Here is a 16110-nt window from a genome sequence, read left to right as displayed (position 1 = left end):
ATGAGTGAGGCATTCTGCTTATGGGATAGGAGAGGTTTGGCATAAGAACAAATGAGTTAATTGACCATGAATAAATATAACTGTGAAAGTACGAGCTTTGTGCTGTCAGAACTGCCCAGTTATGATGCAGTCTCCCAACAGGAAATCTGATGGTATGAGAACCCTTCCAAACTCAAGGAAGGTGTCTTTGCTGGGATGAGAAGCACCAGCAGTGGCAGTTCTAGCTGTCTTTGCCTCTCCTCAAACCTTGCTGTAATTGACATGTTAGTTAAGGTCATGTGGATATAGCAATAAATCCCAGTTTGATGTGATTGTATCTCCCACTGCTCATTTGCACCTGACCATGACTGCTGAGTGAGTCAGGATGCTCTGTGCTCTCCGTGCCACACCTTGCCATTGTAACACTCCTCCCAAGGGCTCTGCTGGAGAATGGGCCATGCCACAGCTTGTTTCCACCCCAGCAACAGTTTCAGGAGTAAATACTCAAGTATTCCCATGACAGTGAGCCCATGGGGCACACTCTAGGCTTGGAAAATGTTGAAGTCCCATGGGACTGTCATCAGCTTGCAGAGCAGAGCTGTGGGTTTGATGCCTGTGTGCTCAGCATACAGAAAATTATTTTGAACAGCAATTTAATCTTGAAGGGGAGGTTGGTTTCTGCAGTCAGCATAGAGCTGGCAGTGGAGGTGTTTCTCTGTGGGGTAGGCCTGCCTGGTGACTAGACCCTAATCAGCTGAAGAAAGCATGATCAAAGTAGCTTATTTTTTATCCTTTTCCTCAGCACAATCAGTTCTATCAACTGGTACAGCTGATCTCATTAAGAAATGTTAGCTGAAAGGTGGTTGAGTCAGCTGTGGTTAGTAGCAAAGCAGAGGGTTTAGGTTGGGAAAAGCCTTCAGTTTGGGTAAATTCTACTGCAGTAATTTTGCAGTGCATGAGACCAGTACAGTTTTGTGTGATCCTGTGTGTGCATCCAGATTAACCTGTGGGAAGTTATCCATGGGAGAGCCCTTTGTGTGTGGCAGCCCGGTGCAGAAGGTGCACTGTAGGAGGGACTGAAGCAGTTTCTGCAGGGCTGACTCCTTCCTGAATGCAGCAATTTGAAACATGGAGTCTTATCTACATCTCTATGGGCCCCTGCTGCTGCTCTGGATGAAGTGGTGTAACTCAGCTATCTCTGTGTCTTCATGGCTGCCTGCCAGAGGTTATGTGGTGGGAGATGTTTTAGGGAGTGTAGACTTTGCAGGTACTAAATACCTTCCTTGAGTGCCCCAGCCCTACTCTTGAGCTGTGGTGCTGCACGTGGGTTTTTCCTGCATGTTTCCTTGACTGTTATCTTCCTCCTACTTGCCATAATTCCTTCTTTTTGCAAGCCCAGAGATGATGATTATGGAAGTAGAAAAGCACCATTTATAATAAAATCAGTATCTCCTCCCTGTCCCATCTGATGGTTTAAAAGTTGTCCTGCTCCATTGCACGGGTGGGGGAAGGTGATGCTGTCGTCCCCCTCTGAACTGATGAGTGTGGAGGGTGGGACTGAGGGTTTGTCAGCAGTGTTTGGTGCTTCAGGTTTGCTGGAGCCCTTTCTCACTCCATGCCTCTGCCTTGCAGGCCATGGTGGAGACGGTGAACAACCTGCTGCAGCCCCAGGCTCTGAACGCGTGGCGGGACCTGAACGCGAGCGAGCAGCAGCGCGCGGCCACCAAGCTGCTGGACACGGTGGAGGACAGCGCCTTCGTGCTGGCTGACAACCTGCTCAAGACAGACATCGTGCGGGAGAGCACCGACAACATCCGTAAGGCACATCCCACCCCCGCCGACAGCAGCCGGCCAAAGGGTGGAGGCTGCGCAGCCCAGCCTGGGCTCGGTGTGCCCAGATTAGCTGGAGGGAGATTTGCTAGATTGATCTTGGGCCTGAAGGACTTTAGAGGAATAAGGGAACTCTCTACCCTTGAGACCCCATGGAAAACGAGCACCTGACTTGCCTTTATTAGTCCTGGCTTTGAGGGTATAATCTGGGCTAGGGCAATGAGAGCGCTGCTTCACAAGGGGATTGCTCATCGTATTGTGTTTCATTTCATACAAATTTGTGTCTTTATTCAGCTGATTGCTGATTTTAATTAAAAAACAAGCATGATGGAAAGCACCAGCGCTCCCACTGTGCATATGTGTAAAATGAGAACAACTCTTCTTTCTATTTCCATGAATACAGATCCTGAGCACTGATAACATTTACAGAAGGTACCAATCGCCAGTGGCAAGGAACTAGTATTCTCAGATTTTCATTTTAACCGTTGTCCTTAATATCCTGAGGTTCTTGTTTACAAGAACTGGTTGTCTTTTGTCTTCCACAGAGAGTAGAATTTATTTGCACTTTTTTTTAAATTAAATTTCAAACTTCTTCAGGGCAAAGATTTGAAAAGAAGCAGGAGCCCAAACACATTTTAGCATGCAGCATTGTAAGTTGATTCCCCTCCTCTCAGCTGGTCTGGAACACCATTTTGTATCTTGGGAATACTGTGTTGAAGATTATTTCAGCAGAGATTTTTTTCTTAGTGCCTGTCTCTTGCACACAGAGCTGGAAGTTGCGAGACTGAGCACAGATGGGAATCTGGAGGATCTGAAGTTTCCCCAGAACATGGGCCATGGGAGCTCCATTCAGCTGTCAGCAAATACCTTGAAGCAAAATGGTCGAAATGGTAGGTCTGGCACTGCCTCATGAGACAGTCATACCTTAGGCATTGTTTTGTGTTTAACCATTATAAGTAAAGTATTAATTGCTATGTTAATATTTAAATTAACAGATAGTGTCATTTGCCCTTTACTGCAAGCTATATTGGCTGACTCAGAATGTATTATATTGCTAAGTGATTCACAGCTTTCAAAAGTATTTTATGATGGTAAAAATGCATCAGATCCTTAAATTATGGGGCTTCTGGGGCACCGTGCTGAATCCAGAGAAGTGCTTTTAACTGCTGAGTTTTGCAGTAGGAGGCTTCAGATGGGATAAGAGGCTCATTTTAGTAAACTGCTTCACAGCAGGGCACCATACAAATATCTGAAAAAGTAGAGGGAAGAAACAATGGTAGCAAATATTACTAATGAGCCAGCATGGCAGAAAAGGTTGATTAACTGTTATGAGTCTAAATCTTTAGTACCTTTCTGTAACTTATGAACCTCCTGATACAGCGTAAATTTTAGATGATGTTATATGTGAATGTCTTCATCCTGCCAAGCCATTTATTTCCAGATCAGGAGTTTGAGCAGACACATTTGTTGATCTCTACAGCCTCACTGTAGAACACCTTTAAACTCATAGGTTTCTACTGGTGTGCCAAACATGCTCCTATTTCTGAGTTCCTTTAAAATCTGTGCGCAGGGGACAACACTCATATATGGGCTTTGGTCACTGCAGGCAAAACACAGAATCCTAGAATGGCTTGGTTGGAAGAGACCTTTAAGATGATCTGGTTCCAGCCTCCTTGCCATGAGCAGGGACACCTTCTACTAAGTTAAGTTGCTCAAGCCCCATCCAACCTGGCCTTGAACACTTCCAGAGACAGGGCATCCCCAGCTTCTCTGGGCAATCTGTGTAAAGAATAAAAACATGGAGTGATAGGACAGCATTACAACCAGACCAGATGTGTTAAAACTTCCAAAAAAATTTGACAAAGTTTGGTCTGGTAGTTCAGAAAGCAAGTCTTGCTTTTGGCTTGCTTGCAGACAGGATTTGAGAAGTATTTCTTTTAGAGACAGTTTAAAACTCAAGATGTGTAGCAAAACTCCAGCAGGGCAGGACTTTTACTCTGCTATCTGTTGGCAGCAGCAAAAGGAAGTTTTGTATTTCTAAACACGGTATCACTGGAGTTCTGTTCAAAGCAAAGCTCCATCAATTTGCACCAGCTTGACACATGCCCAGAGGTCATCAAAGAGCTACAAATAAAAGTATCATAAAAGGATTTAGTTTGGGGGGAACCTTGGGAGCCATCAGTGCCTCACCTTCCTCAGATGCTGTGGTGATTCATATAGAAACAAAAACATGCCTCTCCACAACTAATACATATAAAGGCAAACTGATCACATTCCTTAAGTATTTATAAGCTGTGAAATAATGTGCAAAACAGAAGGCAAACTGGATGGTTTCAGTTAAAAACAGTTGCTGGTAGACTCAGTTTTCTGCAGGCTCTCTAATGGTGTTTTTCTGATTATCTGATTGGCAAATGAAGAGAATAAATGTATTTTTAAATAAATTTTCTGAAATTTTGTTTTACCTGTTGTGTGATTGGAATTGTGTTGAAAAGATTTTGATTTCTTTTCCCAGATTTGTCCCTGCACTTTTCTGAGATACTCATAACTTATTACCAGGCTAAATTATAGTTTTATACTGCATCTGTGCAACATGTCAGCTTGAAACATGTTTCCCAGGTATATCCAGGAGAATAAAGTGATGTCAGGTGGGAAATGGACCACCTGGCCTCTTTTTTCTGAAGCCAGTTACACCTACTGATGCCAAAAATAAGCCCACCTTTCCTGTCTGTCTTCTGCTCATGTATTTCCTTATAAAAGATTATTTTGGAAGAAGCAGTTCTGTCCTTCTTGTCCAAGGACTGCTTGTTGCACCTCTTGGTGCTCACTGGAATTGGCAAGAGGTGGGTTTTCATATGCCACATCCTGGTCCTTTCACATTTTCTCACAGCAATTTCAAAGTTGGTTAAGAGAAAATCTAAAAAACAAAAAGACACCTCAGTGATTCAACCTGGCTATGTAACCTTACCTGTCTCTTCTAGGTGAGATCAGGGTGGCTTTTGTGCTGTACAACAACCTGGGCACCTATCTCTCCACGGAGAATGCCAGCATGAAGTTGGGAACAGAAGCAATGTCAACCAACCACTCCGTCATTGTCAACTCCCCTGTCATCACGGCAGCAATAAATAAAGAGTTCAGCAATAAGGTTTACCTGGCTGATCCTGTGGTGTTTACTGTCAAGCACATCAAGGTGTGTGAGTTCAGAAAGCACTTCTCTTTTTTTGTTGTTGTTTCTGAAATGAAATGATGCAAAAGTTGGCTGCTGTGAGGCCCCCAGCAATCCTTGATTAGATTTTGAATTATACTTTTGTTCCTTTGCACTTTGTGTTATTTATGGAGAAGGTCTCTTTTACATTGCATTAATAGAAGTAAAGAAAGTGTCTCCTTCGAGCTGATGCCCATTGCTTGGTTGCTGACACGCATCATTCTGTAATTAAAAACTACCAATAAATTAGAATAGACCATAATATTATTTTATCATGGTGGCAGGGGATGTTAGAGGAAAGTGGAATTACAGGGAAGAGGACAGCTAGTCCTCCTATTAGCCAAGCTCAGTCATTGCAAAAGTTGATTGCTTAAAGCAATTAATTTCTCTGCTCTGCAATGCAAATGAAGCAGTCTGGTTTTGAAGAGCTGGATTTAGTCAATGTCTGAAATTAATCAAGAACAAAGAACTAAGTTTGCATTAGCAAAGAGTGCAGCATAACTTTCTCTGTATTGGCAAGTAATACTTGATGTATAAACCACTGCTGATTATTTATCTAAAATTAAAGGGTGAGAGTTACAAAGAGTCTCAATAGCATTTAGCAATCTCTGAGAGCCTATCATCGTTACTGCATTTATTAATTTCTTCCCTGCAGCAGTCAGAAGAAAATTTTAACCCAAACTGTTCGTTCTGGAGCTACACGAAGCGTACAATGACAGGGTACTGGTCCACCCAGGGCTGCCGCCTGCTGACAACCAACAAGACACACACCACCTGCTCCTGCAACCACCTCACCAACTTTGCAGTCCTGATGGCACATGTGGAAGTTAAGGTAGGCACTGCAGATTCCCAATGCCAATGCACTGGGCAGGAAAAGTGGTCAATGTGTGGCACTATTTTGTTATCACTGATGGGGCTGGACAGGGAAGTTGCTGTGTGACTGTAAAAGTAGAAACCAGCTGGTGTAAGTCTTTCTTCTGCTCTGTGGTGGAACAGGAAACAGTCACATCAATGCACTGGTGTGAGGTGCATATGTGGAGCCAACAGTGTTCCCCTTCCAGCTAGGGGGGAAAATACATTGTGTGACAGAGAGATGCAGAGTGTGACACATGAGAGAGAATATCATCCAATACCATCCTGTGTAGACTGGGCATCCACTTGAGGCCAGTACATGACCAGCTGGTTCCCTTGCCTGCATTTATGTCCATGGTGTAAATCTGGCTTTCCACATGACTAACCCTACTAGAGCAAAAGCAGTTAGTACTGAAGGTAGATGTTCCTCATGGTAGCAGTGGTTTTGGGAGTGAAACACATATTTGGGATTTTACTCAAGAACAGGAGGATGGTTGAGATGATCCTCCATTTCCTGAGCTGCCTTGGCTATCTGATTGAAAACAGTCTAAACTGCTGGAGAAAGAAGAGAAGGCCCTGATGCCCAAAAGATTTTGGGCTAGTTATTTTCTTCATTGTGGTGTCTCTATTTCATGTGCCTGGCACAGCAGCAAAATCCAGAGCTCTTAGCTAGATATGGAACTGGCGTCTTCCATGCAGGCAGAACTTTTCAGAATCACTTCCATGATCTGCATAACCACAAAAGCTATTATGGTTTTAAAACTACTTCTTCTCAAGTAGTCTTTCAGTGTCACTGCTTTGTGTATCTTTGTTCCACTTAATCTGAAGAGGAATGTAAAGAGCTATAATATATATATTAAATAAGCATCATGCATGACAAAAGCTCTGCAAATAAAAGGAAATGGGAGTCTAGGAGCACATTTCCCACAGCAGCAGGGTCCACCTGAGAGGGGCAGGATATATCTGTTGCTCCTGCAAGTTATGGTAAGGACTTCTGCAGAAGTCAGTCCCAGTCTGGTAAACTTGCCATTAAATGTTTGTGGCATTGTCCTGGGAGATGCCTGAAGAAAAGGCACATATTTACAGGTTACTGGCATTCTGCAGTCCAGGTCTGGTTTTGCCAGTTTCCTACAACTGCTTGAATTATCAGAAGAAATGTGTGTTTGGCTCATTATCACCCACCTGGAATTAACAGATATGCCTGAGTCACTGAAGTCTGAAGCTGCAGCTGGGAAATGCAGATGGTGATCCATTCCACTGGTGTGGATGGGGGTGATCCCTACTGCAGATACAGCCCAGTGCTCAACAAGCTTCTTCCCAGTCTGCAAATAGATCAGCCTTGCCTGCACTTGCCATCCAAACCTCATGAGACAAGCAGAGCTGCTGTTATCTCATCTTGCAGGAAAAGTATGTAAGACCCTTCCTTGCCCATGTTCATCCAGCAGGTTGGAAAGAGCTGCAGCTGGAGGCTTCCTGAGTACCAAGCCAGTGTGCCATTAGCTAGTGGCTGTTTCTGGCTGTTAACAAGTGCCCTCAAGACTTTCGGGTCATGTTTTATCATTTGGCTGCAGCCAAAGTACCACTGCTGCAAGAGCCAAATTGGCTGCACTTTGTTGACTCTGATACAACCAGACATCTTCCTGGCATGTCCACTTCAGTGATCCTGGCCTGAGGGCAAAGGCAGGGCAGGGTTTCCTCCCACACAGCACAAACACATATTTCAGATACAAATATGCAAACATTTGAAACTTGTCCTGCCAGCTGCTTGTCACCTTGCTCTTCCTGGTGGCACTGTCTCACTCTGTCATGACCTGATCACAGGGCTCTTGGCATAGAGGGTGGCTTGTATGACATTCTTTATGCTGTTGTAATGAGTTGATTCTAAAGTCTTGGCATGGTTTGGAAACATGGAAGTCTAACAGCAAATGGGGGTTGTTGTCATTCATTGATTCATGCTCACTACTCATAGATATGCTTATGAGCCATTTTTTTATCTTGTGGCTGGTTCAAAAAGGCATTCCTCAGTCATTCCAAGTGTTCTTGGAGGTGGAATGATCCTTGGGGAAATGATGTTGTGTGCTTCTGCAAGACCTCTTAGACCAGTGTTCTGGCAATGACCAAGATCTCTAAAAAGGAATTGTTGTTCACACAATTAACAACATTCTGGGAGTTTTGCAACAGAAACAATTTTCTCCCATGATTGAGGTTTGTAGTTTCCTGACTTCAGTTTAAATTTTTGGATCCATAGGGAACATCCTTTGGTGTATGGAGTATCCACAGCACCCTGCCTAATGAGACTGAGCACTGGGCATCATGGGGAGCAGACATCATAGTCCTGTTCCTTAATCAAAAACCAGCAGCAATTTGACAAGTGTCACATCTGCTGGTGAATGATCTCCCTGCCTGGTAACATGGCACAAGGGCGTGTTCTCCAGAGGGGATCTCAGTGGCTGCTCTGTGAGTTCTGGGCTACAGTTTAATTATTAGCAGAGTGTGTGGCAAGGTGGAGCTGGAAGGGAGCACTGCTGACCAGAGGTGATTGATGGCCATCTGGCTCTCCAGCATGAAAAAGCAATGTGTCTTTGTCCAAAGGGACAGAAAATGCAACCAGCTGACCATGGCAGCAGGGATTTATTGGTGTGCTTGAAGAGTAGAAGTTTCTGGGATCAATTCTGGTCTGACTAGGACAGTAGTACCTGATTAAGAGGAGAATTTAATTTGAAGATGCTTTCTGCCTGTTAAAATAAGTTGAGCTCAGAGTTTCTTATTCACACGCTGGGGTAAAATAACAGTGTTAGCCATGCACACAAGCAGGATTGCATAACTGCTGGGAAGAGCAGTGGACCCTCACCTGCAGGTCCCCCTCCAGCCACTGTCTATAAAAATATGATGGCTCCCATGCTGTGGAACAAAGCCCATTGTTAAATAAGCCGTCCTACCTGTGTAATTGCTGTAGAATTATTCAAAATTTACAAGTTGTTTTTCTTAAGCTTATGCTTTGCATCATACTAATTATAGCAGATGCATCTTAAATGTATCATGGGAAAATTATACAGCCAGAAAACAAGTTCAGAGCTGGTGGGAAAATGCAATTAAAAAAAACACCCAAACCAGAGTAAGCAAAGGTACCCCCCGGGTAGATAAATGTTGCTTATCAGTATGTAGTGAGTGCCAGATCTTACTCTTCTTTTTTAAATACAGATAGAAAGGAGGAAAAAAAGAAAGGTGTTTTGACTGTTGCAATTCATAGGACAGTTTCAGGTGTTTTTCTTTACCACAAACATGTTACACTGTGCTAATTATTTGGGGAGTGGAAGCATAAGGCAAGCTAAGGAGAAAAAAGAATCAAATTATATGGAGTCTAAGTGGAATGTAGTGGTGGAATGTAGCAGTCCATTGCCTAAAGCAGTACAGGAGGAAGCTGGAGTTATTGCAGGCTGATCCTGTGTTCTAAACTTCATGTGCAAGTCATATAGCTCACACTGGCTGTATGAAACTTCTTCCAGGAACTCATATTTCTGGCAGCTTGGCTGGGTGGGTGGCTGTATTGAGTTTGACACAATTGCTGTAGCTGATGTCTTGGGTTGGAAATGCCACCTGAGTAATCAGAGCTGCCTAAATCTAGGCATCACACTGCCTACCTGCCTTGGTACATCCTTAGGGAGGATGGAGAGGATGGATGCTAAAGCAAAGGGATCCCCTAGCTCATATTCCTCTTGGCCACAGAAAGGGAAAAGCTCCCTTAAAGCCTCTCATGCCTTCATAGCCACAGCAGGTGATGCCTTTTGCCAGCTCAGATGCACTTCAGGAATCCTTGGGGTTTCCTCCCAGGCCATGTATCCCAGCTGGTGCTTTTGACACATCTACAAAACCATCTGTCTCTTCAGTAGCCCTTTGCACAGAGCCACAAAGCATTACAGCCAGGTCATAACAGTAAATCCTCTGTCACCCCCAGAGATAGGGGTAAAAAGGGCAGAGAGACCCTGCACGGCCCCAAAGAGCTACAAATCCAAGAAGCAGCATCAGCAATGCACAGAAGTTCAAACCTGTCCCACTTGGGTCTCTGCCCAGTCTAGCACTCTGCCAGCTCCCACCAGGCACCAAGTGGTCATATTTGAGCTAGTTGATGACATTCTGTTTTTATTTACTGCTTGCTTATTCTTCCACCCCCAAAGATATTACTTCTTCCATTCCTGGAGGGACAGATTAGGCAAAGGAATGTGTCCTTTGCTGCTGGCAGCTTGGTTTGGCTGCTGTTTTCTTCTACTGATGTTTTTAATAAGGGAGGAAATGGCTGTTCATCTCAGGGAGAGCCATTCTGTCATACACTGACATTCCCTGGGATTTGTTTTTATTAGCTCAGCCCTGGTATACAGGCACTGCCAGAGCTGCTCATTGATTTTCCCAGCCTGGATAATATCAAGGCTGCCTGCTCACCCTTCTGTGGTTGCTACCAGTGCTCCTGTAGCTCCTCCTGCATAAATCCCCATCAGCATTCTCCTCTTACTGCTGTTGGCCCCTCTGGAACAAAACTAGGTCTTTATTCCAAAGCCAGAGACATCTCCTTTTGCTGGGCTTTGGGTTGGGTTCATACCTAAACCATAAATGTAAAACATACTTAGTATAGAAACCCTGTCACTGAAGTGTGGTGTTTTATTTTTTTCAATTACTCATTAAGTTGTTCCTGTGCTGAAAATAATCTGTGTGTCAGCTTATTGTGTGAAGCAAGTATAGCTTAGTGGTAACAAACCTCAGTGTCTTGCATGCTGTGCCATGTAGCACCACTCTGGAGAGCCATGGTGCATTGGGAAAGGAGTCTTTGGTTGATGCTGTCAGGAAATTGTCTCTTGGGCTGATATCTTGTATTTCCTCATGGGCTCTTCTGGTTGCCCAAGTATTTGGGAAGATCACTGAGAAGCAAGAGGTGACTGTTGTCAATACACTCATGGTCTCAGATGTATGTTGCATGCTTTAGAGACTCTAGTGCTTTCATTGTACTTGAAAGATCTCTCTAGGGATCTTCTGGAAATGGCAGATCCCAGGGGGTCATGATCAGTGGCACAGAATCCAGTTGGACCTGAGCAGGGAGGTTGGACCAGACGTCCACTGGTGGTCCTTTCCAACCTTCACCATGCTGTGATTCAGTGGTTAGCAGGCACATCAAAGCTGTTTTATCCTCAGTCAAGGAGTTTTGAATAGTGCTGGACAGGGTAAAGAGAAGATTTTCTCTTCTTGCAGTTCTCTGTGATTAAGAGACTGGGCATGAACGCTGAGACCTACACACAAAATTTTGGAGTGCCCTGTATCATATTTAACCCTGGAACTCCACATACCAGCTGTGTAAGCCAGGTTATGCTGCTCCTTGTTTGCCACACAGCAATCAGGTGATAGCAAGGAAAGGCTTATGGCACTGGGACAGGCTACCACTATTGTTCTTTCCCCACAATGTTCTGATTGCTTTAAGAGTGCAGTAATTTACAAGTTCTAGTCTCCAGCAAAAGGCAAGTTGCTTTTTTTATACTTGCTGGTGTACAAGCTCTAGATGTGCCTGCCTTGACCTGAGGGAACAGTTGGCACTGCCATGGGAAGGATGCCAGTGCTGATCAAGTCTTCCCTGATCCATTGGCTCTGCAGTAGCACCTGAAATTTGGCATCCCAAACAGGCTGGAGTGTACCCAGCCTTTAAAATTCAGCTCATTCTTCTCTTGGACTTTACTAGAAAATCTACAAATTCATATTTTTTTCCCCCTGGGGTGTTTTTAAATTGCTCTTGTTCCCAGTTTATTGTTATTATTCCTTTCTGTTTGTTCTTCTGTGAGTTTGTTGAGTTTGGGGAGGGAGTTTGTAATTATGTGGAGAAGTTGTTTTAATGTTTGTTTCCCAGCACTCCAGGGACAAGTATTATGTACATAAAATCAGTATTATCTTTACAATTAATATTAAAAATAAAAGCAGTAAGAGTTATAATAATAATAATAATACAGCAATGAAGCATGTTTATTGCTAAGCATGGTGAGCTTCTTGGGTGAGCAGCACTTCCCTGAAGAAGACAAAGAACCTAGACGAAAGGATCCCTCTCCAAGAGCAAAACCACCTGCAATTCCTGCATCACATCTTAAATTCAGCAGAGTTGTGGTATTGTGAAAAGAGGTGCAGGGGCTGGGACTTGAGAGACTTACCTTAGCTAGGGGAAGAAACCCTTTTAGAATTTTCCCTGCACCATGGTAAATTTGTCTTCTGGCCACATCTGGGTGGGGTGTGTGCATCTGACCAAAGTCTGCCTGGTTTCTTTCTCCCTTCATCCACCTGCATTATCTGCCTTGTCCTGTTGGCCAGCCTAATCAGATGAGGGCTTGTTCAGGGAGATGTTCTCCTGCCATTTCCCTGCAGCCTCAGACAAAAGAAAGAGTGATTTGCAAGGTGCAAGGTTTGCATTAACATTTTTCCGCAGAGTTAAGAGGGATGGATGAGCTGGAATGACACTGAGATAAAGCAATGTGCAGCTGCCAGGGAAATGATGTGCTTCATCTTGTCAGGTTTCTGGGCGCTGCTGGATGAGCTGGCTGGAATAGGCATTGCTGTCATGAGCCACAGAAAGCACACAATGATTTCTTGTCTCCCTCTTGGACTTGTGACTTAGGCAGTGGAAATAGTCAGAAAGAGATGCAAAGGGGTTTGGGCATCTCTCCACCTCCAAGTCTTCATGGAGACAAAACTTCCAGCATGGAGGGGATGGATCAGAGAATCACTCCCCATCTTTTATTATCATTTGATGCCTATCACTCATGCTGGTAAAGCCAAAGAGCTGGAAGACTTGTGATGTTTCTTGTGGGTGCCAACATAGCAAAGTGTATATTGGGAAAGGCCTGACATTTGATGCAGCTTTATCATTGGAAAGCAGGTGAAGAAAATGGATAAATTAATCACCTTTTCCTTCCATCTGCCTTGATCCCAAGGAGAGAAAAATGTTTCCACTTTGCCTTGCCTTTTTGTAGTGTGACACTATTGTATTTGCCAGCCTACATAATGCCCAAGTCCTCGAAATGCCAGAAATGGTGGAGAATGTGACTACCATTTATAACACAAAGCTGAGCTTCGAGCTGCTCTGGTCTTTGTGAAATGCCCCAGAGATTTCCAGCCAACCTTTTCCCCAGCCCATTGACTCTAACCACTTACACCCAAGCAGTCATCTCATGACTCACCATGTATTTCTCATGTTTTGTTAACGTTTTGCTAAGTAGTGATATCTAGCATTTCAACACATCTGGTGGAAGCTTGGGGAGTTACAGGCAATTTTTGCAGCCTAAATAAGGAAGAACGTGGTGGGGATACTCTCATCAGGAGGGTCTCATCACGTGCCTCCTCTTTCTATGAAGGGCATGCAGTATAAGTTCAGGAGCAATGCAGCAGTGTTTTGTCAGCAGAACCAAGGCTCACCTATCCTGCCACTCACAAAACTTTGCTGCCTAGCTTTGCACTGGCTTTGTTTGCATAGCTTTGAAGTACATCCATTTTAAAAGTTCATTGCAGGAAATCAGTCACTTTCCAGGCTGTCTTAAAATCACTGTTCTGTTACAGTTTAAAAGCAAATTCATGTTAAAAGGTCTGTCTTTTTTTCCTGGGTAATGTTCTTGGGATCAATCTGACTTCCCAGGAGTTCTAAAATATAACTCCGGGGTTTGAAAAAGAAAAATCAAACTTCCTTTCTCCTTCCTTGTGGAAAGAGGGGGGAAAAAAATGAGCAATCTCTTTCTTTCTATGGAAAGAGGGGGGAAAAAAATGAGCAATCTCTTTCTTTCTAAAGCCTCCAAGCTCATACATCTCTGAGCGTTTAAATAGTTTTTTTCACTGTTGGCAAATGGTTGTAATAGGCTTGCAGTTGTTGGACATGATGTTGTTAGCATGAAATGCTTTTTTACACTCGAATCACTCTGTTCAGTGGTTCTTTATACCGTGTGTCCAGGCACTCCTTTGCCATGCTTGTGCAAGACTGAGCTGTAGCAAGACCAGCCCTGATATCTCAGTATTTTCATCAACAGCACTATGTTTCTGCAAGGGTTTGGGGTCTGAGTCTGTTCAGGACACCTGCAGCTTGCAGTACACTTTGGAATTTGTGTTTCAGGTTGCAGCTTTCTTGCTGCAGGGTTCAAGTTTAGGTCCATTTAATATTTTTGGTACTGGTGCCTTGTGGCACAGACAGCCGTACTCTGTGCCTGGATGCAGAAGTCATGCATGATGCAGCTGATGAGATGTTTTCGTTTTACCTTCAGCACAGTGATGCAGTCCACGACCTGCTCCTGGACTTCATCACGTGGGTTGGCATCCTGCTTTCCCTGGTCTGCCTCCTGATCTGCATCTTCACCTTCTGCTTCTTCCGTGGGCTGCAGAGCGACCGCAACACGATTCACAAGAACTTGTGCATCAGCCTCTTCGTGGCAGAGCTCCTCTTCCTCATCGGCATCAACCGGACCGACCAGCCGGTAAGAGGCAGCGCCCTTCTCCTTCTGTCACAGGCCCTTGTCTCAGTGCATCTGCAGGGGCTGACCAGTGGGAAACATTCCAGCACTGTCTTCATTCCGTGAACGAGTCCCCACAGGGCTGGGTCCCCAGCTGATAACTGAAAAGTCTAAAACTCTCAGTTTCCAAAATTTCCACACTGGGACTCTCATGCTGATGCCTGCTGTGCTTTCAGGGGCTGTGTGTTGCTTGTCAGTAATGTGTGTGTATGTTTAATAAGCAGCTTGTGAAAAGGAATTTATACCATGTACATCTTCATGTGTTTATTTGCCTGATTGTATTAGTGCTTACCTTTGTATCTTTTAATATCATTTATATATGCAAATATGTGTCTATTTTGAAACAATTCACACACATTTTCCGAGTGAAAAAAAAAAGTTCTTCCTTTGGAGAGGGAAAAACAACTTCATTTTTATTAAGCCTCCAGGTAAGAGTGCTCCTGACTGTTGTATTAATTAATCATGGCACAAACACCTTCCCTTGCTCTTTTCACTCCTCACGCAGATTGCCTGTGCCGTCTTCGCTGCCCTCCTGCACTTCTTCTTCCTGGCAGCTTTCACCTGGATGTTCCTGGAGGGGGTGCAGCTCTACATCATGCTGGTGGAGGTTTTTGAGAGCGAGCACTCCCGGAGGAAGTATTTCTATCTGGTGGGGTACGGCATGCCTGCGCTGATCGTGGCCGTGTCGGCAGCAGTGGATTACCGGAGCTACGGCACCGACAAAGTGTGAGTGACCCTGCTTGGACCTGCTCAGGAGAGATGGGAGTAGGGCAGCAGATGGGTGTGGGGAGCCCAGAGGGTTTGTTCAAGGCATGCCTTGCCTTGTCTCTGTGTTTCTTGCAGGACAAATTCCCCACTAGGAGATGATTCGCAAAGGTATTTTCTAGGGAAGTCAGTTGAGGAAAATTTTGTCACATCATTGCATAACATCAGCAGAAGTGACTGTCCCGAGTCTCAGTTTGGTACTATATCAGCAAGATCCTCCTTCTCTATCCAAAGAGTATTTCTTATTTGGAAGAAGATACTGCGTTCTTCCTCTTTTTTTAAAACTGCTTTACCAAATTAGCAGAGCCTGCAGGCAAAATAGGTGGTGACTGTGGAGTGCATTAGGCTTTTTGCAAATCAGAACAGCTATATCATTTATCATTATGAATATTCTTAAGTGTTTTCAACATTGCTGAAGCTGGTATGGAAGCACAAGTTAGAGTTTCATGCAACACTGTCTAATGGAAAACAAGGGGAAGATTGAGCCTTTGATTCTCTTTTCCATCTTTACTACAATAAGATTAACAATGTGTTTTTATTGACTGGGTTTTTTTTTATTCCCTTGTCAGTCTGCCTTTCCAGTCTCACTTTAACTGAGTTAAGGGCTCAATATGAAGGCATATATAGCAATGAGCCAGTGGTGGTTCTGAAGTGGTTTTTTGGCACAGATTGGGTCAGGCCTTGTGGTAGCATTTGATCTTCTGTTAGGTTCAACTGCAGATTTTTTTTTTTTACCTGAAACCTTATAAGTATATATGAACCTTTATTACTTGAAAAAGCAGATCTGTAGAGCAGTAGAGCTGCTCATGATCCATTACCATGCCAGCAGGCAGGCTTGGATCCCAGATGGATATTTGTGTTGTGTTCCTCCCATGAGTAGGAGAGCAGCGACCTGAATTTGTATAAATGTCATGCTTTGTGGAAAGGAAAGGAAATGGCCTACACAGATAAGGGTAGGAGGGTGTA

At 44.1% G+C, this 16110-nt stretch overlaps 1 protein-coding gene across 8 annotated transcripts in view; it reads left to right on the top strand.

Annotated features, from left to right (window-relative positions):
- The window catches only part of ADGRL3 (adhesion G protein-coupled receptor L3), a 478112-nt gene that overhangs the window by 401257 nt on the left and 60745 nt on the right, over positions 1-16110 (top strand). For all 8 annotated transcript variants that reach the window (XM_079307369.1, XM_079307366.1, XM_079307362.1 and 5 more), the window contains 6 exons: positions 1612-1795; positions 2577-2699; positions 4788-4996; positions 5667-5843; positions 14134-14343; positions 14885-15105. In XM_079307369.1, coding sequence (XP_079163495.1) covers positions 1612-1795; positions 2577-2699; positions 4788-4996; positions 5667-5843; positions 14134-14343; positions 14885-15105 — 1124 coding nt within the window. The remainder of the gene's footprint in view (positions 1-1611; positions 1796-2576; positions 2700-4787; positions 4997-5666; positions 5844-14133; positions 14344-14884; positions 15106-16110) is intronic.

This window comes from Erithacus rubecula, assembly GCF_903797595.1.
Source record: "Erithacus rubecula genome assembly, chromosome: 5".
Lineage (NCBI taxonomy): Eukaryota > Metazoa > Chordata > Aves > Passeriformes > Muscicapidae > Erithacus > Erithacus rubecula.
Note: the sequence above shows the minus strand (reverse complement) of the source record. Positions and strands in the feature narration are given on the sequence as shown.